Source organism: Vigna umbellata, chromosome 1 (genome assembly GCF_029865625.1).
Source record: "Vigna umbellata cultivar VRB3 chromosome 1, Vumbellata_1.0, whole genome shotgun sequence".
Classification (NCBI taxonomy): Eukaryota; Viridiplantae; Streptophyta; class Magnoliopsida; order Fabales; family Fabaceae; genus Vigna; species Vigna umbellata.
Window position 1 is genome coordinate 48,445,632 of NC_142165.1, and position 25,859 is coordinate 48,471,490.

Here is a 25,859-nt window from a genome sequence, read left to right on the forward strand (position 1 = left end):
ATAAGTATTTCTTTTTCCAAAAGATTATTTATTTACTTAATAATATGGTTAGTGTTTATTTATTTAGGTTTCAAATATTAGTGACTTTTGGTCCGAAGTACAAACAAGAATTTGAGGAAGGGATGATCAAATGTGAAACATTGTGTTTTTTTTCGGGTTTTCAAATGTTGCTCCATTGTAGTTTATCCATTGTGTGTTGATTTTTCTTTGCAATTGCAGATAAATCTATAAAACGACATTTGGGTTCGTGTCGCACACTTTGGCAATCTGCGATTCCAGCAACTCTCACAGATTCAGAGATTTCATCACGCGTTATAGACGACAGGAACATTCTGAGACGGAGTCTGAACAGCTCCAAATTCGGTCTTCACGTTCTGGACCTCATTCAGTGCGGTTCGCTCCAACCGGACAGAAGCTTGTATAACACGTTGCTAAAGAGGTGCACCCAGTTGGGAAAGCTTAAAGAAGGAAAACTAGTGCATTTCCACATTCTTAATTCAGAGTTCAAAGATGACCTCGTTATTCAGAACTCTGTTCTCTTCATGTACGCAAGGTGTGGCAGTTTGGAAGATGCACGCCGCCTGTTTGATGAAATGCCGTGCAGGGATATGGTCACTTGGACCTCCATGATCACTGGCTATGCTCAGAATGAAAGCGCCAATGACGCACTTGTGTTGTTTCCCGAGATGCTCCGGGAGGGTGCGAAGCCGAATGAGTTCACATTGTCGAGCTTGGTGAAATGTTGTGGATTTATAGCAAGTTATGGTTATGGGAAGCAGATTCATGCTTGTTGTTGGAAGTTTGGATGTCACTCTAATGTGTTTGTGGGGAGTTCCCTCGTGGATATGTATGCTAGGTGTGGCTACTTAGGGGAGGCAAGGTTGGTTTTTGATGAGTTGGGTTGTAAGAATGAGGTTTCTTGGAATGCTTTGATAACAGGTCATGCTAGGAAGGGTGAAGGAGAGGAGGCGTTGGCTATGTTTGTGAGGATGCAAAGGGAAGGTTACAAGGCAACTGAGTTTACTTATTCGGCACTTTTGGGTTCTTGTTCGAGTATGGGGTGTTTGGAGCAAGGGAAATGGCTTCATGCGCATTTGATGAAATCGGGTAAGAAGTTGGTTGGTTATGTGGGGAACACCCTACTTCACATGTATGCAAAGTCGGGCAGCATTTGGGATGCAGAGAAGGTTTTTGGCAAGTTGGTGAAAGTTGATATTGTTTCTTGCAATTCCATGCTGATAGGGTATGCCCAGCATGGGCTTGGGAAGGAAGCAGTGCAACATTTTGAAGAAATGATAAGGTTTGGAATTGTACCTAATGATATAACATTCCTTTCTGTTCTTACTGCATGTAGCCGTGCTAGACTTTTGGAAGAGGGTAAACATTATTTTGGATTGATGAGAAAGTACAATATCGAACCAGAAGTCTCACACTACACGGCAATTGTTGATCTTCTTGGTCGAGCTGGTCTTCTTGATCAGGCAAAGAGTTTCATAGAACGAATGCCAATTGAGCCCTCTGTGGCTATCTGGGGTGCTTTGCTTGGTGCTTGCAAGATGCATAAAAACACCAAAATGGGCGCATATGCTGCCCAGAGGGTTTTTGAGCTCGATCCTTCTTATCCAGGGACACATACATTACTCGCCAATATTTATGCCTCTGTTGGGAGGTGGGAGGACGTTGCAAAAGTCAGAAAGATAATGAAAGATAGTGGACTGAAGAAGGAACCAGCATGTAGCTGGGTTGAGATTGAAAATTCTGTTCACGTGTTTGTGGCTAATGACCTTGCCCATCCACAGAAAGATAAGATCCATAAATTGTGGGAGGAGCTAAATCAGAAAATTAAAGAGATTGGCTATGTTCCTGACACTAGTCATGTGCTTCTGTTTGTAGACCAACAAGACAAGGAATTGAATTTGCAGTATCATAGTGAGAAGCTGGCTCTTGCATTTGCCCTTCTGAATACTCCTCCTGGATCTATTATACGCATTATGAAGAATATTAGGGTTTGTGGTGATTGCCACTCAGCAATAAAATATGTGTCATTGGTGGTTAAGAGGGAAATCATAGTCAGAGACACCAATCGGTTTCATCATATTCGTGATGGATCCTGCTCGTGTGGGGACTACTGGTAGTGCTAATTATTATCAATATTACCTAATCATAGATAGGTATCATGGGATAGTTTTTTGTTCAAATATTATCACCTAATCACAAAAGGAATGAGTTTTTTTGCATGGAAGTTATAACTCTTAATGCATTGTATTTTTTTGTTTTGCCTGGGGTGCAAATATGCAAGCGAAGTTGCAGAATTTTTGAAACGTGAATATTCTCTCTGTCTAAAGCCAAATAAGCAACATTAGTTGTATTCTAGTTTTTTCTTCTCCTTTTTTGGCAGGAAAAATACTCTTATCTACTAAATATTATTTAGTTCGTTTCAAGCCAAACTCTAGCACCTTTCCTTGCATCCAATCATACAACATAAGTGATTGCCTAATCCAAAATGAGGTTTGAACCTCCCAGGTTTCCTTTTGCATTGATTCTCACCTTGAAAGCTTTAAAATGTCCGAAGCCAAAACTCTATCATATGCATTTTGTACATTCAAGTACACCTTGAAAAACTATAAATGGTTCTGACTTTTGAACATCATTATTTTATATCTAGCAGTGCATGCATGTCCTTTTGCTCTCGTTCTAACGAATGTCCTATGAGATCCAACATGCTGCTACATAACGTACTTTTGCTGTGAAAATTAACTGGTTTGACTAATGCCCAGTTGAGTGAGACCAAAAAAGTTACATTGTTGTCTTGTTTCGATCAATGCAGGAAGTATGTGTAATGTGATTTTGTAAATCTTATTTTGAGTAATTATTCTGTTAGTTTATTTGTTACAGGTTAACGAGGCTATCAATTTTGTTGGCTTTTAGGTCATGCACTGCACTTTGATTGTGTAATTTTTCATTATATAGGTGGTAGCCTCTGTAGAGAATAACAATAGCGTTTTTGGCAGATAATAATCTGCAGTCTTAATAATTATTGTAATATGTTATAGAATCACTTATATAGATGGTTAATCCTATTGTGTTATAGAATCGTGGCTCATAATTTTGGATCGCAAGTGTCTAGCACAGTTACATGAAAAAACAATGTAAACTTTTTATATTTTCGTTGTTATATAATTCATTATTTTTTTGTTTTCTTGATTATCTGATCAAATCAAAGGTATGGTAAAACAGACCACTACATTCACATCACAAGTGAATTTCCAGAAAAAATAATTCTCCTTATGAAAAACATGTTGGCCCTCGAGTTATTAAAAGATTTGTGACATGATAACATCAATTAACAATTTGACTAGATCAAATGTGATCAACTTCTGTAAACAATTTTAAAAATTATATATCTCATCAATTTAAAAATGTATCTATGTTACAAACATCTCATGTACGCATCAAAATATGTATATAATGTGTATACAAGATTATTTAACAAGGAAAGTTATTAGTCATAATATAATCAACCACAAATAATCCCCAATCTCTAATCCAAAAGTATTTGAAGCAAAAAGAATCATACAAAGTTATCTTATAGCAAAAGGAATAGATGAACATCCTAAAATATGTTCAATTCATATAAATTCATGTCTTTAAAAAGTCTTCAGCATACAAGAATTCAAGCCATCAACCATAAACTAGTTTTATTTCATACTATATAAATTCTATTTAATTCAATCAAGCCTATTTCTTGAATTTTTTTTTTTCTCATATACATATTGATCCAAGCTAATGTTAATTTTTTTTTTTTGATATTCAACATTAATTTATTTCAGATAATAAGAAAATACATAATTGGTTAACTGATTTATCCGTTTGTATAAATTAACAATTAAATAACCATAACTATCTACTCCACATCTATATAATTTAAATTCATTAGAATTCCTATTTTAAACATGAGTTATTAAGAATGATTTTATTATTTTTCATAGCAATTTACTTTAAAAAATATTATATAAATGTCACATTGGTTATATTATAAATTCAGAATTCTTTATCATTATTTAAAATCCTTATATGTTATTTAAACTGGATTTTCATAATTACGAATATTTAATATACTTTTCATTAAACTAAAAATATTTTTTTTCTATTTTATATAATTGCTTATTTTAATTTTATTATGACATCTCATTTTAATAAAATATTATTACTAAAATAAAATATCATAAGATCAATAATAAAATTCACAACAATTATAAACACATAGTAGCTTTCCTTGACTGCAAAACAGTTCTAATAGCTTTTAACCTACTGAAATGCCTTTAACTTCACATGATATTTTATCTATGCATAAAAACATTACAAAAACTATTAGATCACACCATTATGATCATTAATCAACAAAGACTTAAAGGCTACAACCAAACCAACAAAACTTGCATGTAAGAAGAGAAACATATTGGATAAAGAAAAAAATAAAAAACTAACTTATTTGAATGAAGAAACTAATCAAACAAAAAGGAATAAATCGTCATAATGATCACTTCAACGATTTCTAATCTTTACACAAACAGAAAGTAAGAATAGAAAGAAGACAAAAGACTTTAGAAAAATAATTTATAAAAAAATCGAGTATTTTTAAAGTAATAAAACTTATTTATAAATTTTCTATTTATAATTTAATGTTTTAATATTAAAATCATTAAGTTCACTATTTTAAATACATTATCAATTCTAAAATTTCATTTTATAAGTGGTTCCATTTATAAATAAGCTTTCAATTGTATTAAAAAAATATTTAATTTTCCAAATTAAAAAAATATTTTTTGTTTATTTTTTATTTTTACTTCAAAAACAAATTTTAAAATAACTAAACTAACTTTTAAAATCAAAATACATAAAAAAAACTTTAAAACTAATGGCGCCAATTAGAAATCGATAATCCCATTTCTCAAAAAGGTTTTAAAAATAAATTTAAAAAATAAAACATGTTGAGAAATTGGTTTCCAAAGCAGATTTCTCAACCGGAATTGTAAAGCATTTTATATTGGTAAATAAATGAGAAAGATTATTGAGTTTATTATTTATTTTGTTATTAAAAAAAGAGTGACACCTGTCTAATCTCTTTCTGTTTTGATATTTGTTTCTTAAATTTTGTCAATTTTTTAGTCCCATACATGGTTTTGGTTTGGAATTTGCCAATTCTGGAATCCATGAAATTTGGCACCATTTTCGGCTTGTGGACGCGGTGTTGGACCATGCTCTGAATTGCAACATTGTTACATGAATCCATATACACCCAAATTTCATTTATTTTTCCTGTTTTATTTACCATTGCCTTCTTCTGCATGCCTCTTTTCTCCAGGTAATCAATTTTCTTCTTCTGTTTGAAGAGACTGGGACCTGAGAACTTGTTGAAGAAACATGTTGAACATGGCTTCATGCATGTTTTCCTTAGGGCTAAAAGATGATGACATGAGATAACTGAAAGGATCTTAAGGTGATAAACATGTTACATTTTTTAAATCATTCTCCATAATGCTTTTGCATCTAGAATTTGGATTTTAGAACATGAACATAAAGTGTTTGATTTAGAGAACATGCATCATTGAGTTCTCAGGTTGGAATGGATTCTCATGGCACTTCCCAAGGCTGTCCAAGGGAGCATGAAGGCCATCGTGAGGCGGTTTTCTTACATGGTGACTTGGATCTGTTGATAATTGAAGCCAAGTCTCTTCCAAATTTAGATTTATCTTCTGAAGCAGTTAGAAAATGTGTGACTTTGGGCAACGTGTGCCATCCTCCATTTATGAAAGGACTAAAGTCACACGGTGGAAAAGATAAGATGATAACAAGTGACCCTTATGTTTCAGTATGCATAGCTGGGGCAACCGTTGCTCGAACTAGAGTGATTCCTAACTGTGAGAACCCTTGCTGGGATGAGCAATTTATTGTGCCCGTTGCTCACCCTGCTCATAAAGTGGAGTTTCTTGTGAAGGATAATGATATTCTGGGGGCTGAACTCATTGGGGTGGTGGAGATACCAGTTTACAAGATAATTTCTGGTAATGCTATCAATGATTGGTTTCCCATCATTGGTCAGTATGGAAGCTGCTTAAAACCTTATCCTGAACTGCATCTTTCTGTTCAATATAAGCCAATTGCAGTGAACCGTACACAAAAAGTAATGAATGAGGATGGGACAGCATATTTAGGAGTTTCTAAAACCTATTTCCCTCTCAGGAAAGGAGGGAGTGTGACTCTGTATCAAGATGCACATATGCCAGATGGTATGATACCTGAAATCCCACTTGAGGGTGGAAAAGTGTTTCAGCAAAATAAATGTTGGGAAGACATATGTCATGCAATTTTGGAAGCTCATCACATGATATACATTATAGGATGGTCAGTTTACCACCCAGTTAGGCTTATCAGAGAGGCAACAAAACCAGTACCTTCAGGGGGAGAGCTTTCACTTGGAGAGCTATTGAAATACAAGTCACAAGAAGGACTCCGAGTGGTTGTGCTGATTTGGGACGACAGAACTTCACATGACAAGTTTCTTCTGAAAACAGTAATCTCTTTACCCTGATCACAGTGATGTCTATTGATTTCCTCAACAAATTCTATCCAAGTTAGTGTTTTCTTGGTCCTAAATTATTGCTCCGTTTGCTAAATAAGTTTAACTCATTGGACAAAATATCCTTTATATTACTTTCATACCATAAAGTTGTTCAAAGAAGAGTCCTATTTAGGATAGAAGCGGGTTCTGATGTAAAACGTAGTTATGCTTCTTCTTTATGGTGGTGGATTTGCTTAGACTGCCTTGTGCATCATCATGAACTTTGAGTTGAGGTGTTAGACTCTTGATATTTCCTTCATGGATTGTTGTAATGTAGATATGGTTGCATAACAACTTTGTATACCTGTGTCACTGAGATTAATATATAACATGTAGTTTGTTTATTGCAGGATGGTGTCATGCAGACTCATGATGAGGAAACTAAGAAGTTTTTCAAACATTCCACTGTTCATTGTGTGCTATCTCCACGTTATGCAAGCAATAAGCTCAGTATTTTCAAGCAACAGGCATGGATTTGTCACATTGAATCTAGTAGTGTACTTTCTCCTTTTCAGCTAAAACTCAACAATACTAATTTGATTGAATCATTTGGTCCAGGTTGTGGGAACCCTCTTCACACATCACCAGAAATGTGTGCTTGTAGACAGCCTTGGTTCTGGGAATAATCGGAAAATAACTGCTTTTATTGGTGGTTTGGATCTATGTGATGGTAGATATGATACCCCTGAGCATCGGCTTTTTCGTGATATGGATTCGGTTTTTCATAATGATTTTCACAACCCTTCTTTTCAAGTAAGTTTTTATTGAAAACATTGTAGAATTCAAAGAATAAAGTGCACGGGAATTTATAAAATGTCTTAATGTGCATACGCTTTCTTTTTCTTTTGAGTGCATGGAAAAACAGTGGAATAAAGATAAATACCAACTTGTGGCATGTTTGTGTGCTGAATTTTTTCAACATTAACGTCAAGATGTGAACCCAATGGATCAACAAATGATATTGTGCTATAAACAAAATAAAAAGATGTGAAGGCCATTCAGAATGTGGTCTGAATCTCTATTTGCCTTCTTCCCTTTGTTTTTTTCTGATTCCACACTAGTTTCTCTTGGGATAAACTTAAATTTTAGGGTTTTATTAATAATTTTGTTTAAATATTATTTTATTAGTTGTTGGGTATAGTAATATTTAGTTTGATTTGATAGTGATAAAATAGGGATAAGTAGTTATGATTTTCGGTTTATGAGGTACAATATTATTTTATGACAGATTAAGCAGATTTTATTTTTAAGATAGTTGATATTTTATTTTTATTCCTCATAATATTGTAAGTGTTATGGCTATTTAAAGCCTTTCAATTCAATTATAATGAATAATAAGACTTAATTTCAAGAAAATATTTGAGTGTGTGTATCGTGAGATTTTCCCAACAGTTTCGTCACAACCTTTCCTCTATCTCGAAAATGTTCTATCTACAAGTTCTTTACGAAACGTGATATCATATTTAATTCAAAACCTCGAGATAATGAATTTGTAGGTTCTTTTCTTTATCTACTACTTACCTTGTTGATCTCCACTTGATATAGGACTCCTCACTCCACACTTAAATTCATATTAACCAACTTAATTCGCTGGATTCTCCATTGGTCTTCTCACATGACTAGATTATCTAAGGATATGTTAGAGAGTTGGGTATTTTAAAATATGTTTTAAATTAGAAAATTTTTGTTAAAAAAAAATTGTCCTCTTTTATCTCCATAACCTAACTTTCAAACAAACCCATATGTGCTTTCCTATAATCTACAGCTACCTTCATCCAAAGAAACTCAATTGTGATATCATCATGTTGTCTGTTTTACTCATCCATCACAATAATCTCATTGACTAGTGCCATTATTGACACTTTAGTACCCAATATTCAGTCCTATAAAGCATTCAGTTTGTGACGCATCCTTACAATTACAAACACAAAATTATTCTTGAAAGTTGGCTCAACATGCCTTTATTTCATCCACCCATTATTAATAATGAGTTTCAAATGTGATCAGTTTTGTGACATGTTAATTATCTGCTGACTTGTTCAAGCATAAACTTACGGTTAGAAATAAACTTACAGTAATTGGGTGACTCCTTTAAGATGTCACCTTCATGACGCATCATGTGGAGATATTTTGTTATGAATGTGTACACATAACATTCAATCATGTCAATCACATAGTGCACTGTGTGGTTGGGTGGAAGAGAAAATAAAATAAAATGCACAAATCACCAAATAAAGGGAAAAAATATCATGGGAATTTACACTGCAAACTGTGTGCTATATGCAGCAACTAAGTTCGAATTCGTGTGCTCCAAGGCAACCATGGCATGACTTACATTGTAAAATTGAAGGTCCAGCAGCATATGATATATTAACCAATTTTGAACAAAGATGGAGGAAGGCCAAAAAATGGCGTGACTTCAGACTCAAAAAGGTGACAAACTGGCATGATGATGCTTTGCTTCGGCTGGATCGAATTTCATGGATTGTCAAACCTGCTCCTTGCCCCAATGGTGAAAAAGCTGTTTATGTAACCGATGAAAATGATCCTGAAAGTTGGAATGTGCAGGTATGGAAATATGTCGATAGAATCTAATGACATGTACCTGATAAAGTTCAGAAAGATTATGAACTAGCATTAAATACAGGTGTTTAGGTCCATAGATTCTGGATCTGTAAAGGGATTTCCGAAGGATGTTTTCAAAGCTAAGGCTCAGGTAAGGTTGTAAGGATGTTGAACAAGTGATTCGCCTTTATACTTTGAGTGCATATTGTTTTCGTTAACTTCACATTGGGGTGTTTATTCAAGTTATATTCAGATAAATTAGTCCTTAACTTCTATTTTCTTTTTTCAGAATCTTTTGTGTGGAAAAAATTTGAAAGTTGATCAAAGCATCCATACTGCTTATGTAAGAGCAATAAGATCTGCCGAGCACTTTATATATATTGAGAATCAGTATTTTCTGGGCTCCTCCTATCACTGGCCTTCATATAAAAATAAAGCTGGTAGATGAACTTAATTTTAAGACATTTGTTAGTTTCTGCATTGCTTCAATATTAAAATTCTTTTATGTGTTGTATTTTATATTTGTAGCTTTTGAAAATACACTGCAACTGTAAGGCCAATTTCTTATCTCAACAGGTGCAAACCACTTGGTTCCCATGGAGTTGGCTTTGAAAATTGCTGGTAAGATCAGTGTAAATGAACGTTTTTCTGTATATATAGTTATACCAATGTGGCCAGAGGGTGTTCCAACAAGTGCTGCTGTTCAAGAAATCTTGTTCTGGCAGGTCAGACCAATTTCTAATCTACAAATTTTCCAGATTAACATTTCAGTACTTTCCACACAAGTCTGTCTAAATTAGGAAGTCAGTTTGGTAAAACATGTTTCTTTCACAAACAGATGAACATTCTTTAAGATATTACTGCAGTGTAGATAATGGAAATGCTCTAATAATCTACAATCACCATAAACTTGATGCATGCTTGGATATCAGTTGGAGGAATATATTCCTACATAGTAGTCACATACTTGTGCTTTCTTTCACCTTTGGTTGAAGAAAATGAATTCACAATTTGTTTATTCTTGTGTTTGGCATAACAAAGACGATTGAACCTTGAAAGGTACTTAACTGTTACAACCTTTGCATTTGAAATTTGTTTGACTATAGGGACAGACAATGTCTATGATGTACAAGATTATTGCTGATGCCCTTGCAAAAGCAGGTCTCTCTGATATGTATCATCCACAAGATTATCTCAATTTTTACTGCCTTGGAAAGAGAGAACCCCCAAGCTCAAATGTTTCTTCAACGACAAGTCCATCTGAAAACCGCGCTTTGGTAAGCTAAATTTCTTCTTTTTCCTTGACCAAATGTGAGCATTGCATGCATGCAGTTTGAAATATCTATAGAACACTTAGATTAGAATTTCATGACGTGCTTTCTTGTTATGTAACTACAAGAACTTAAGTCTTGTCACAGTTTGTCCATTCATCAAACAGTTGCTGCACCATTTCGATTCTACAAATTGACTACAATTTATATGGTAGCAGTACTAGTGAACAGTATGAACTTTAGAAAGCTCAGTATTATGGTTAGTATAATCAACTACAAAATCTCAATATGGGGAAAGAAGTAAAGTGAGAAAACAAGATTTTACCTTGTTTTTAAGATTTTTAAAGTAATTTAATTTATTTTTTCAAAAACTCTGTTTTGCAAATTGTAATATTAAGTTTTTTCCTTAAAAATTTACAATCTGAAAGCAAAGAATATCAATCTGGGTTGGAGTAATTTAATTTTAATATTTACTATGCAAGAAAAAGACAACACATTTAGGGTAAAGAAAACCGAAAACTTCGGCTTCAAGAAAGTCTATCCAAATATTCTGTATTGTATTGTTTTTTATTGGTTCTTTTTTCTTCTTTCCGTAAATTTTCCCAATTTACAATATACACACACACGTACACGTATGTATAGTGCATGAAATAGCATGCATGTCTTTCTCCACTCTTCTGAATACTCGTAGCGTTTTCCAAATTCCAATCTCTATTCATGGCTTCTTCTTCTTCTTGTTCTGCTTGTTCTGCTGTTTCTGCTTATTCTGCTGTTTCTGCTTGTTCTGCATCTGGTTCTCCAGAAGAATCTTCCTCCATTAAAACGACACCGTTACCACCGTTACCCTTCCCCGTCACTTCCTTCATAACCCCCGCGAAATTCAACGGTCAGAACTTCCTCTCTTGGGTGGGCTATGTTCTCCTCTGGTTCCGAGGCCAAGGTTTCGCCGATCACTTGACGAAGAAAGCGATCGAAATCGCTGAAGAAGAAAGGGAGCAGTGGGTGCGAATCGATTACCAACTTGTTCGCCTGCTATGGCAATCCATCAACCCAACATTACTGGTTCACTTCCGTTCCTACTGCTCCTGCTGCGACCTCTGGAACCAGGTCCTTCTACGACGTTGGCGAGCTGCTCGCGCTCACTGTTCGAGACGGCAACTCGGTCGGCCACCTCAACAAGACCCTCTCGGTTACCGAAGAGGTAAAGTTTTTCCTCACGAGGGGGAACGTGTCCGAGAAACTCGACACGTTTCTCACGCTTTCCGTTTTGCGCGGTCTGAACAACGATTTAGAATTTACTAGGAATGAAATTGTGATGAAATCGGATGTCACCACCACGTAGGGTCTCTGTAACTGTTTTGTTGTGAGTGGTCGTTAGGAATCGTGCTCCGTAGAGCACTGATCAGTGTTTTGTTTTTTCTTTGTTTTTGTTTGCTTGGTTTAACGTGGATTGAGTGAGTTTTTTTTTTCTTTCAGTTATGGTCCCTAATATCAATGCTATATATACAAGTTCTTTCTTCGAAGATCAAATTTTTCTTCATTTAGACAATAAATTTGATTTTACATCATCAAATGATAATGTATCATTGTTACCATACAACATTATTTCTTTGAAATGTTTTTAGATGGATGGTAAGGAGACCATTAACAAAACAGCTTAGTCTTCATCATCAATATTTGTTAGTTTCATAATTATAGATTAAACTCGTCAAGATGATTGAATTGTAGTACGTACCCACATGTATGTGAGTAGTATATAAGCACTCTTTAAGACAAAGATTGTTTGCAGAACTCTGTCATATATAAAGATTTCAATTTGGTTATAATGCTGCAGCAATAGTTTCATTGGTTGCTTCACGAAGAACTTCTTTGGACAAAGATCTTCTCTTTTTTTTATCTGCTCGGACAAACAAAGTTGAATGACCAAAGCATTTTCTTATTAAACATGTCTCATTGCTTATCAGTAATAGAGGCCAATTTCTTTGATTTCCCACCCAAAGTTTCTTTAATGGCAGAACGATTCTCACTTGGACTCTCCAAATAGCCAACAGAATTTTGCCCTCAAACTTCTAAATCTCAAACTTGGTGACAGTTGACATAATAAATTTTTAACTGGAACAATTCCTCTGATACTGTTTGTTATGGTATATGTGTTATGCAGAAGCATGTGATCCAGTCTGAGAGTAATATAATCTATCTTACTACAAAAAGAAGGGAAATTATCATGTAATGAAGAGAATTAAGAATAAAGAAAAAAAAAACTAATGTAAAAAGTGAAAGAAAGAATTGATGAATCAGACAATAGCAAAAACTAAAGTTAGTGGTTTTAGTTATATTTTTAGCTATAACTCTTGATTGGTTGACTGTGTAAAACAATTTACACTAGTAGTGTTTAATCGTTACACTCGTAAAGAAAATAGGCAAATGTAAGGTTATGATGTTTTTATGTTAGTCAAAACAAGCTTCATACATAAGCGATGATTGATGAGTAATGAGTACTGGCTCCCTCTTGTCTAGCGGAAATGAAGTTGGTGGAGTGAAGAGAAGTCCTGTCATTCATATCTAGATCTATGACTCATTAGTACAATAGTTGATTTAAAAGGTAACTTACACAAAGTAGATATAATCAAGATTGCAAGCTTAGAGTAAGTTGAGTTATACAATGTTTTAGCAACTAACATGTTGATGATAAAATCAATTACAAAAATGTTTATTTGATGGTCTTCTGGATCAAATTCCCTAACCTTTATTAATGCACTAAAAATACACTTGAAAGGAAGAACTAAAAGAGAAAAAAAATGTCATATTTCTCATGTTTGTCCTTCTGATTTTACCCTTTCTAACAGCTTACTCTGATATGGCTTTGATGATCTTTTTTGTGTCACTGAGACAGTAAATATGCCTCCCATGGCACCTGATGATCTGGATTATATAGTACCTGCTACATTTTATAGGAATACTTGCCTTGTTTTGAGAAATCAGAACAAACATAGAAAATGATATAAAATAAAAAGAACAAAGACAGGGACGACGTGTGTCAACATTATAGGATGACTATTCCTTTAGAGAAGTAATCATTTGGTGCACGGAACTCCATTTGCAAACCTTTTCTGTCGTGTGGTGATAGTTTATGATATTTTCCCTTTCTTTGATCAGGTAGCAGTAAAAAAATTCAGACGTTTTATGATCTATGTCCATGCCAAAGGAATGATAGTTGATGACGATTACGTGATTATTGGATCAGCAAATATTAACCAGAGATCATTAGATGGTTCCAGGGACACAGAAATAGCTATGGGAGCTTATCAACCAAAATATACATGGACAGAAAGTAGACCCCATCCACGTGGCCAGGTTTGAAGCTCCAGCTACATTTGTTAATAAGATATGATTGTTGTACTGGGAAATGAGCATATTAATACAAGGGTCTCCTGAAACTTTTAAGTTCCACAAAATAAGGTTTTTATACAAATTGAAGTTAATTTATACATGACTTACATATATATAAATATATATATATATATATATATATATATATATATATATATATATATATATATATATATATATATACACACACACACATGTAGATTTGAGTACCACAGTGTTATAGAGCCAGGCAACCCACCGTTAGATAGTTATATAATTTGGGTAAAATTAACTTGTATATTATTTTAACAGATTAAATCATTGTAATCATACTTGATGAAACCCTAGCACAGTGGACTAGTAGCATAAAGTCGAATGAGTTTAAAGGTTTTGGTTATGAAATTTCATCTTTTTTTTTCAGTAATTGGCAATTCCTACATTGTTTGTGTTGGTGTTGGTGTAGGTGTATGGATACAGAATGTCACTCTGGGCTGAGCACCTTGGTAGCCTTGACCATGTTTTTGGTGAACCTCAGACCCTGGAATGTGTTAAACAAGTGAACAAAATTGCAAAACAAAACTGGGGCATATATGTGTCCGAAGAAGGGAAATACATGAGGGGACATTTGATGCAGTATCCCGTTAAGATCAGCAGGGAAGGAAAAGTGAGTGCATTAGATGATTATGAGTCTTTTCCTGATGTTGGTGGCAAAGTTCTTGGATCACCAAACTCACTTCCCGATCAACTAACCACCTGATTAAACAAAGCAAGTCTTGCAAAACTTAACCAACAGATATACAGCTGCTAAGAATTGCAGCTCAAGAAAATGGTAATGACATTAAAGCCAAATCATACACTTCAAATTATCTTTACAAGCACAATATGTAACATCTTGGAATGGTCCTATTGCAACTAAATTGATAGCCTTTGTATGTAAATTTGAGTATTTGATAGTGAGTGCAAAATGACTCTTTTGTAGGATTGTGAAATACACTACATTAGTGATTCACATAACATTTTCACTTCTTAGGGGATCCTCCTTCATTTTTTATAGGGACTGAGTATTAGTTTTCCTCTTTTTCCATTCATAGATTTTGACAGAAACAATATCACAACCTTACCAAAAAGTTTCATGTTTTTTAAGTTGAGATGATTGCTAATCTGGTAAATGTCATTTCTTTCCTTCTACAGCCCTTGAAATATCATTCTTTTGTATATTCTTCATCAGAAAAACAAGTAAACAAGGGGCATGATTGTTTTATATAGTAGTTAGAATCTGGTAATATCAATCTGTATTATGAAGAATAAACTGAACAAAAGGGGGTGATCTTGTTAAAATTAAACGAATGTAAGTACATATAATTATTGATTATATTTGTGACACTTTAAATAAAGTAACTGATAGTGTTATGAAATTATAGAGATATTTAAGGATGGCTACCTTTTGTTTCACAAGCAGTTAATAGTAAATGAATGCATTTATATAATTATCAACAAGTACTTGTGACATCAGTGGTTAAATATGTCTCTCAAAAGATTATTTTTCTCACGAAAATATTGAAATGTTTAATAGTGATTAACTTTATCTGATTTTTTTTATTTCAGAAATTATCTGATATTATATTAAAAGTCAATAAACTTGAGTTATACAATTATCAATTATCAATTTGTACGTGTGAACAATATGTGGATGTTTATATTCAAATGTATTTTTTCTTTATAATTTTTTCCTTAAAAAATGTAAGTAATTATTAACATACAGTTACAATGGTCTAAGCAGTGTCCAGTCATCACACATGGCTAGTCGTATACAAATATGATTAACCTTTTCATACAAGTAACTAAGATTAAATAAATGTAATTATTTATGACACTAATGGTAAATACATATGTCTCTCAAATGGTTTAATAATATCATGAAATTATTGAAATGTCTAACAATGATTAACTTTGCTTCACAAACGATTATAAGTAAACGAAAGTTAATGTAGAAAAACGTGTGTATAGCATAATTTATTTTGTATTGACTTAATGAATTTATGTGTATTTTTTTTTTGTCACTTTTAGAAACTAACTCCCAACAAAAAATTTGACAACTTAAATGTTTTAGCCTAACCAAACCACTTTTCCACCTATGCTATGAAGTTAATCTAAACATTACAGATAGGATATTAATATTTATGTTTAAACTTATGACTAGAAGTGCCATTCAAATGTCAAAAAGGCTCCAAATATAAGGAACATATCTACGAATGAAAACAAAAAACTTCAAATCAAATCGGTTGGAATTTATTATCTTCCAGTCAATAAAATGAATTATTTTGAAGATTGGACGGTAATAATATTGAGATTCTCTTCTCCCTCTTTTTGCAATTTCAATCATCCACCATTATTTAATTGATTTCTCTACTCTATTTATTGTGTCATCACTCTTTTCTTTCTTTTTTTAATTCCCTCACCTTAAATCATCATTTTCCAAAAACAACAATTACATTTTATATATAAATAAATAAAGTTTCCATTAGAGTTCAATTGTGACCGCATAGCGCAGTGGATTAGCGCGTCTGACTTCGGATCAGAAGGTCGTGGGTTCGACTCCCACTGTGGTCGATTACTTTTAAATGTTTTAATATCTTTTTATTTTAAAATTATTACTTTAATTTTAAAATCAATATTAACCTTCATTATTTTTTAATAAAATGATATCAGAATCCTCCTAAAACATTAAATAGTTGAATAAATTTTAAAAGAAATTTTTTTAATACAACAAAAATAAATAATGATTAACTATAACTTATTTTTATACTTATATATAGTTTTACTGTAAATATAAATCTGAAAAAAATAAAGGTTACGAATGTTTAGCAGAAACATATTTTAAAATTAGAGTAGTATATATATTTTTTATCTTATAATAGGTTTTCAACATGTTACTAAAAAAGAGACTAATTTTAACAGTCATACTGCTTCAAACAACGAGTTTTTATATTATTAACATCAAACGCAAATTAATACAATTTAAAAACTCAATTATTATAACGAAAAATAGTTATTAGAATTTAAAGAGTAAAACTTAAAAAAAAAGTAGATAAAAGAAGAGACATAATAGAAAGAATGCTTCACAATATACATATAGGTAAAAAAGAAACATTTATTAAATAAAAGGATAAGATAGTAAAAGATGAGAATATATATATATATATATATATATATATATATATATATATATATATATATATAATGTATTGTTTTAATAATTTTTAATATCATTTCTATAAAATTGTATATATTTTTAAGATTATATCATTTTAATTTTAATATAACAGAATCATTAAAAACGCATCTAAAAACCCTCTGAACGGACGCCAGGTGTCAAGAGGAGGGATCCAGAAATCAGATAGTGGAATGCAGGTGTCGGCAGATGAGCGGACGTTTGTTTTGAAGTGGGAAGCAAAACTGAGTTTTTGGAAAATTTACGTTACACTCTCTGCATGCACCTTCTTCTCCAAACTCTGAATCTCATTTCTCCTCCTCACTAAAAGTTCTCCCTTCTCTCTACGAAATCTCACCCTTTCTCTTCTCCGATCTTCGTTCAGGCACCGTAGAAGCATTTCCGGCGTCAAGGGCTTCCGTTTAAACCGATTGGTTTATGATTCTGAGCTGGTGAGTCTCTTTTTCTCTAGTATGTTCGGTTAAGTCTTGCATGCAACTCTTTGGTTCTGGTAATCTGAGTGAGTGGTAGTAGTCTGAGTGTTTCTGGTTTTCTCTGTAGTTCAGTATTCCTAACAATGTAATCGTCGAATGTTAGCTCTGTGGTAGAGGAAGTTTTATTCTGATTCGTTTGCGCGTTCGTCTACGTGTCGAGGTAAGGGAAGCTTATCTAATTCAATTTGTATGTTACTGTATTGCATGAACGTTCGTTGAGTTGTTAAATTAAAATGAAGCATGATTGTTGAGATGTTTAACTATATGAAATATGATGGTTGTTATGTCTTGATTTTATGAAGTATGGAAATTGACTATGATATGAATGTATGAGATTATGAAGATATATGTTGAGAAATGAGTTTGAATATAAATGATTCTGGTATGAAATTTCCCCTATGAAAGTGTACGTTTTGTCACTGAACGGTCATTCGTTCGGTTTTTCTAGCAAACTTGGTTATAATTGGATTCTTTCATTTGGGAATAATCTTAGTTGAGGACGAGCGTCTTCGTTTCGAAATACTGTGCATGAGCGTTCGGTCAAACATAGTTGGTTCTTGGTATTCGGTTATAAACTTAAGTAAATATATATGTATTTGTATATTTTCGTTTATTCTCAAACACTACTACAATAGTATCTTATTATATTTATCAAGCCTCCTAATATAAGTTTAGTAGTGCTCGGTCTTACACCAAGCGCTCGTACTGAGTAGTGCTCGGTCTTACACCAAGCGCTCGTACTGAATAGTGTTGGGTCTCACACCAAGCGCTCGTACTCGTTTCTTTTACAATTTATCTTGAGGAAAATAGCGTTCGTCCAACTTCAATAGAGTTCTCTCTCTACCGTGTTCGGTCATTGACTGACATTCGGTTTTCTTGATGTTAAACTCAAATAAGCTAAGTATTTATAAGCGTTCGGTTTCTTCATGTGACTTCTTCTAAGTATTATTCGTTGAATGTCTTGAAATGTTTGTATACATTGATTTCGGCCTAGAGTCTTAGTACTTGGCATGGTCTTTTCGGTATTCGGTTGGAGCTCTCAAGAGTCAGTTCATTTAATTGGCTCATTTTGTAATTAACGTTCGTTCCATTCATTCTTATGAATATATAGTTGTACTCGGTTTCTTTCTCAACCCGACAGTAAACCTCTCAGTCTTAATCTATTCTGGAACTGGAGACCTCTCTGTCTCGTTCCAAGTGTTCGTTCTCGTTCTGAGTGAGGATTGAACGTTCGGTATCTAGTGTCCTTAAAAATCTTTGAACAAAGATGAAATTGAAATGATTGATAATGAAAGATGAAATTGAGATGATGGATAACGAAAGATGAAATTAAGATGATTGATAATGAAAGATGAAGAGAATATGATATGGATGGAATGTGTTGGATTATGGACGAGCGTTCCGGAGAGGAATGACTCATGAATGTATATTGGATTTGGTAAAGTATGAATGTGGGCATGCTAAGCTGACGGTTCATCCTGATGTTCTGTGATTACTCGTCTTCACGTAGAGGAGGGTAAGTCATGTGTGGGAACGACAGAAGGTCCTAGTCCTTGTGGTTAATTTGGACAGATATGACTAACATTGGGTGGCAGCTGTTGAGGGTATCCCAGTTACTACATCACCCGGGTGCACGAACGTCTGTAGCTACACAGATATCATACAGTCTGGACAGGTAGTCTAGTATTAGGCTTTATAGGAAACATATGATGAAATATATCTTGTGTGTTTGATTATGTGAAATGTATGTTTATACATGAATTAAATTATTAAATTATATAAGCTTACCCTGTGTTTCCTATCTTGTCTTGTTTTGTACGTTCGTCTTTGTCATTACAATGATCATCCGTGTGGATGTGAACAGAAGGAGACAAGCTGCTGGAAGAGGCGCTGGATGAAGAAAACCTAGTCGAGGTTGAAGTTAAGACCGAACAGTAGGACGTTCGGTCAGTAGTTTAGTTTGTTTGTAAGGTGATCGTTTGATCACCTTCTCCTTTTGTTTAGTATGATCGTTCGGTATTTTATTTTGTAAACCGTTCGGTTAGAATTATACCCATATACAACTTTATTTTCTTGTACTGCTTTGTAAGATTGTTCGGCCATAACCGTACACTTTTCTTAATATAAGACTGATGAACGTGATCATTCTATTATATAGTTTTAGTATTCATTTTGGGATGTTAAAAACAGAAATGTGAAAAAATAGAAATAAAGAGAAGATGCGATGCGAGAGAAATTAAAATGCAAATAACCTAAAGTTTAAGGAATTATTGGTTGGTAGTTGTGTTTGGGGAAATAAAAGGGTATTCGGGGCACAGAGAGAGAGTGTGCGGCGGAGGATTGTCTCCTTTATGGAAGGCGAAACCGGAGACGGTGAAGGACGGCGGCGACAACATCATCATCATCATCATCATCGTAATCATCATCAAAACCTACCTTCACTCTCTCATGTTTTTAATTCATTCGGTTTAAATAATAGTAATAATCATAAAACACTCATAATATTAATTCCAATCCCAAATTATCACCGATTACAACTATAATGGGTAAGTCCTCTTTCTCCTTCCGCCGCTCCGTCTCTCGCCGCCGCACCAAGAAGACTACAGCGCCACCCCCTCGCCGGTCCCCGCCACAGCCTCCCTACGCCGCTGGGATCACCGCTTCGCCGGATGGAGCCGCAAACAACGGCCTCGTCGCAGGTGCAGGTGCCGGCGCGATGACCAAGGTGAAGAAGAAGACCGGCAGCGCTCGGCTCTGGATGAGGTTCGACCGGTCCGGCCGGTCCGAGCTCGTGGAGTGGGAGAAGAACGCCATCATCCACCATGCCGCGATTCCCGCTCGAGACCTGAGAATCCTTGGCCCCGTCTTCTCCCACTCCTCGAACATCCTCGGTAATTGAATTCCCCTTTCTTTTCGATTTTCAGTTATGAAGTTCATCGTGTTCTTAAAAGTAGGGTTTTATAAGAATCGCGTGTCTGGAATTGTGTTTGTTTTGGATGCTATTATGACTATGATTAGGAATGAAGACTGGTTGATGGAACTTTTTTTTTTCTTTATTGCAGCTAGAGAGAAAGCAATGGTTGTTAATTTGGAGTTTATAAAGGCTATAGTGACTGCTGAAGAAGTGCTACTGCTTGATCCTCTTCGGCAGGAGGTTCTTCCCTTTGTTGAGCAACTCAGGCAGCAGCTTCCGGGCAAGTCTCAACCGAAACTTCTCGGCGCCGTGGAGGATCAGGAAGGTGAATTGCTGGGTTCAAATGGAAGACAATGGTTGCCTATGCCGGAGACGGTTGAAGGTTTGCAGGCTGAACTTCCGTTCGAGTTTCAAGTTCTGGAGATTGCTTTGGAGGCTGTATGTACTTATCTGGACTCCAGTGTAGCAGACCTTGAGAGAGGTGCTTACCCTGTGTTAGACGAATTGGCTAGGAATGTTAGTACCAAAAATCTTGAACATGTGAGGAGTTTGAAGAGTAATCTCACGCGGTTGCTGGCACGAGTGCAGAAGGTATGTTGCATGAGTAGTACCATATGGTTCTTCATCTGGTTATTGGTACCTATAGATGGATGTGGAAATTGAGATAGGAGGATTAACCTTTGGGAAAAGATCTGTACTAAATCTACCAATTAGATTGAAATTTTGCAAGTGGTTGATTTCATTTTATTTAATGTAGTTTGTTGGACTGGTCAAGACACCAGTTAGTAATAGCCCATAGGAGGTTTAAATTAATGAGTGCCAACATAATTCTTTTATTGTTATTGTGCATTGAGATGGTTGAAGATTTTTCTGAGCAGTAATATGTTGTTGGACTGCGTTCAATTATGTTGTTCTTGAATAAAGCTTAACTATTTAATTTTTGTAGTTTAATTTGTTGCATTGTGCTATATTCAATAGTCATATTATTATGCTTTCGATTAGAGGAGAGGGTTTTGTTCACCGTTTCATATAGAAAAGTTATTGCAGGCTGTTTTATTTTGTATGTGATGATGGATTCCGTCATCTTTGAGATATCATACTTAGAAAGTGCATGACCCTCTTTTACAGGTTCGGGATGAAATTGAACATTTGTTAGATGACAACGAAGATATGGCACAACTATATTTGACAAGGAAGTGGCTGCTGAATCAACAAATTGAGGAGGCTCAATTGGGTGCCACAACCTCAAATAACCTTCCTAATTCCGCCCGTTCTGTTCGACGCCTTGGTTCTACCAGAAGTGAAAGTCTTGCAACCAGCCATTATGGGGAAGATAATGATGTGGAGGACCTGGAGATGTTGCTTGATGCATATTTCATGCAGTTAGATGGAACTCGTAACAAGATATTATCTGTAAGTGTTCTAACAAACAGATTGTGGTCAAATCATGTCTGTCAAATTTTAAATATTGAAACTGCCATATTTACTTGGTTCTACTATTTTTCTGTGTCCTCTGTACTGTGATCTTGGGCTTTTAGATTATGAAATTCATGTTTCATTTGCGTGCATTACTCTTCCTCACAAGCTTAGTTGTGCCTTGTGATCCTTTAGAAGGGATATAATATTACATTTTTTTTCTATCTCTTGTTTTGAGGATGGAGAGAAGCTCTACTGTTTTCTAGTTTCAATTTTTCAATACTGGAAGCTTATCCTTAAGAATTCCCAGCTTCCATAAATTAATTTATACTTGCCCTCCGTAAGATAGTGGTACTGGCAGTTTTGTCCACATTCTTTCATTGTTTCATTTCTGGATTTAGGAAATATATTATTGTTTGTCTGGCTGGTCTGCAAACAAGTGGCTGTGACCTACTGTTGATTTCCTATTCTTGTCTACAAGAATGAGTTCTAGGGAGCATTTATTCACTTGAAATGTTAGCTGAATTTGATTGCTTTTTCTTGAATGTCAAATATTGCGAGAATTTGACTGGACTCGTGATGCTTTATCAATTAATTGCTAAGTGGTACAAGTCTTACTTCTTTAAGGCTACTGATTTGCAGGTTAGGGAGTATATTGACGACACGGAAGACTATGTCAACATCCAACTCGATAACCATCGAAATGAACTTATTCAGCTGCAGTTGACATTGACTATTGCATCATTTGCTATTGCTATTGATACTTTGGTTGCGGGTACATTTGGTATGAACATTCCTTGTAAATTGTATAATATAGATGGAATATTTTGGCCCTTTGTTTGGATCTCGTCTGCAGCTTGTGTACTCCTTTTCTTGCTTATTTTAGCATATGCAAGATGGAAAAAGTTGTTGGGATCATAAGCTGTGGTGAATTGTATCCGAAGAAGGGCGTCTGATCTGAAGAACAGACATGAATGTATCTCGGTTTCTTAAAATAATTTCAATAGTTTATGTGTAGGATATTTTTCTTTTAGCATCTTGTGGTTCATATCTGATACCACTCACCATTTTTCATTTTCAAACAGTAGTGTCGTGCGCGTGCATAGGATCTTTGTGTTGGCCTCTTTTAGCATCTTGTGGTCCGTGTGTGTGTGAGTGCACAAGGAAAAGGAACATTGTGTGGCTTTAATGAATGAATAGTCAACCACATCGTACAAATGGATAGATAACATAAAAAGTGAGTAGAACGTGGAATTTTATATCTGTAATGTTCATATACTTTATCATTTTCAGCCACGCTTGAATTGATGTCATACCCTGATCTAAAAATCACTTGATCAAATTGTTTGTTCATTCTATGACTCCTTGAAAAGGGCTATTTTCAAATTACTATTTTCACAAATTAGAAGTGCTGCCCTTTAGACAGATTGAGAAGTCTTGGAACAGATGGTTGAAATATTTCTCCCTTTGTTACCTTAATATTTGAACATTGAAATCACGACACGTCTTACCTAAGACTGGAACTCAGAAATGTGATTGCAAATCTCTGACATGCAATCGCTGCGTCAATTTATACTGTAGCAGTTCTCTTTTTCTTATGCCCAAGCTACTGTGTTTTATATTCATAATTTGTATATTTGATGGAATTTTTGTACCTCTGAATTCCACAATTCATAAACCAAAGTTATAAAAAAATTATATCCTATTAGCCCATTAATATTAAAGACAAGTTAATAATCCTAAAAAAAAAATATAAAAACGAGATAAAGATTTACTATTGTGAACATTGATTTATTTGAAAAACATGGGAAATAGAAATATATATGTTTCTGGAAGGTTTATTTATGCATCCAAATGGATGGATAACTTACTAGGGTATGCCATACAGTGCAACAAGCACATTAGTTTCCGGAATAGCCATGACATTTTTATCTCAGCTGAGTTAGTTCAAGTCTTGACCATTTTCAAAGATTTCAGTGGTGGTCTTCTTCCCGTAAGCATTTCTAACATAACAATCCCAAAGCTATATATATGCATTATTCATAGACACTTCAATATTCTGAAATGAATAGAAAAATGTGTCAATACTCTGTGATTAGTAAATATCAATGATTAGTTTGATTTAGTTCACAATGTAAACAAATTTTGAGGCCATATATACATTTAAACCCAAGAAATTTGGCAAATCACCTCCAAAATTATTGCAGGGTATACGTAACAATTGCAACTCACTACAATTTGGTAGTGACTTCAAAAACTTCAAATCATTACTTCAACTGCCATCTATATTTCTTCTCTAAAATTGGAACTTTCCTAGTGACATTGTTTACACAGCAATGAATAATTAGAAAGTTAGAAGAATTTGTGATGGAAGACAAACTTGTACCTTTAGATTTCATTAACACCAGATTCAAGTTTTTAGATCGAGAATGACGTGGAAGACGTGGAATGGAAGAGTAATGAAACAGAGTTATTTGGGACACAGAGTTCTTGCCACTACGATGTTTGCCCCAACTCTAATGGCAATTTCCCATGTAAGCTATAGTTTGAGAGGTTGAAATTTTTCATTTGAAGATTGAAGTTTAACTTTGTAACTGTTAAAATTTAACTCACAAGAAAACTATCATAAGTTATAACTTTTATGAATACTTCAATTTTATAACAAATCAATGTAATTGTCATCCACCAGAAAAAGCAAGCACGTTCGTGTGCACTAATTAAATTGGAGATTTAGATAAATAAAATAAATAATTGAAATAATTTATTTCTTCCAGTATTTTTTTAATAAGTTTTTAATTATATTTCATTGAAATAAACATAATAATTTAGCTATTTTTATTCTGTTAATAGTAACAAAAATAAAAAATAAAACTTTATACCATTCGAGTTTTAAGAAAAACTAAAAGTAGTTGAAAATTTTAAATAATAAAACTAAATTAAAATTAGCTTTAAAATAGTATTGTATAAAGGAATAAACTATTAAAACCTAGTATATGTAAATATAATTAACAATTTGTTTAAATTTAACTGCATGTATAATGTTAAACATGCATCGATAACATCATTTTATTATAAATATAAAGTTTTAAGTAGTAAGTACTAGCAACTTGCGGGGATAGCTCAGTTGGGAGAGCGTCAGACTGAAGATCTGAAGGTCACGTGTTCGATCCACGTTCACCGCACTTCGATTTTTCTTTTTACTTTGACCAAATATTACATAATTTATTCACTATTATTTGTTTTCAACTAACTTAATATGGTTTAATATTACATAGTTGTTCCTTTTGAATGTCCAGATTACACTTTTAAATATATTTCTCCAAGTAAGGCTTAATATTGAGAACTTTAGCTTAAGTGTTATAGCCATTATTAGCTTCTTTGTAAACATTGAGTTGTACTTTGAACTCCATTTTAAAGTGGGTATTTTGTTAGCTGTAATGTGGATATTTTGTAAAGTATAATATGTATTTGGATGCTTAAAATCTCAATGTCAATGACAGTTTATCTTTTCGATGTGAATTTGATTTCCAATTTCTGATTATAATGTGAATTACAATATAAATTACTTGTAATCAATATTGAGATCACAGACTTATGGTTATTTGTTGTGATGTATAGTCAATTTACAGATACTCATCACTTTCAGTCCAGGTCACACTAAGTAGTAAATGTAACTTACCTTCATCTTTATCAGTTCAAGGGACACTTACCTTTTTGTCATTAAAATAATTCGGTTTTACTATGATTGTGCTTAAACCACTTCTTCATTTTATTCTAATTTCAAATTAAACTTCAGCGTGCTTATATTGTATATATGAGACAACATGTATATTCAGACCACAAATTAATATGCTCTTCACAATAAGACCAAAGTGTTATTCTCATTCATTACAAAACGTCATATTACAATAAGGACAAAGTGCTCTTCACAACATTAATCATAGTAGAACACATCATGGACTTCTAAACAAAATACATGCAACGATGATGTTCATCA

General features: G+C 34.0%; 3 protein-coding genes and 2 non-coding genes across 5 annotated transcripts; all 5 read left to right on the forward strand.

Moving 5' to 3' along the window:
• The first annotated feature begins 53 nt into the window (after positions 1-53).
• On the forward strand, positions 54-2,276 carry LOC124825640 (Tetratricopeptide repeat (TPR)-like superfamily protein). The gene is made up of 2 exons (XM_047298309.2): positions 54-132; positions 220-2,276. Exons 1-2 carry the CDS (start codon positions 123-125, stop codon positions 2,133-2,135), a joined length of 1,926 nt encoding a protein of 641 aa, XP_047154265.2. The 5' UTR covers positions 54-122; the 3' UTR covers positions 2,136-2,276.
• A 2,927-nt stretch (positions 2,277-5,203) lies between these two features.
• Positions 5,204-14,981, forward strand: LOC124825649 (phospholipase D delta-like). Its single transcript, XM_047298320.2, has 11 exons — positions 5,204-5,500; positions 5,621-6,574; positions 6,973-7,089; positions 7,181-7,375; positions 8,909-9,190; positions 9,270-9,338; positions 9,477-9,627; positions 9,764-9,912; positions 10,294-10,464; positions 13,615-13,812; positions 14,291-14,981. Exons 2-11 carry the CDS (start codon positions 5,627-5,629, stop codon positions 14,582-14,584), a joined length of 2,574 nt encoding a protein of 857 aa, XP_047154276.1. The 5' UTR covers positions 5,204-5,500; positions 5,621-5,626; the 3' UTR covers positions 14,585-14,981.
• Positions 14,982-16,363: 1,382 nt separating this feature from the next.
• On the forward strand, positions 16,364-16,437 carry TRNAR-UCG (transfer RNA arginine (anticodon UCG)). Its single transcript has one exon. It is a non-coding gene; the product is annotated as a tRNA-Arg (tRNA).
• A 3,361-nt stretch (positions 16,438-19,798) lies between these two features.
• MGT6 (magnesium transporter 6) lies at positions 19,799-22,898 on the forward strand. Its single transcript, XM_047298331.2, has 4 exons — positions 19,799-20,423; positions 20,595-21,037; positions 21,575-21,859; positions 22,505-22,898. The coding sequence occupies exons 1-4, from the start codon at positions 20,075-20,077 to the stop codon at positions 22,781-22,783; spliced, it is 1,356 nt and encodes a 451-aa protein (XP_047154287.1). The 5' UTR covers positions 19,799-20,074; the 3' UTR covers positions 22,784-22,898.
• A 2,073-nt stretch (positions 22,899-24,971) lies between these two features.
• TRNAF-GAA (transfer RNA phenylalanine (anticodon GAA)) lies at positions 24,972-25,044 on the forward strand. Its single transcript has one exon. It is a non-coding gene; the product is annotated as a tRNA-Phe (tRNA).
• The last annotated feature ends 815 nt before the right edge of the window (positions 25,045-25,859 follow it).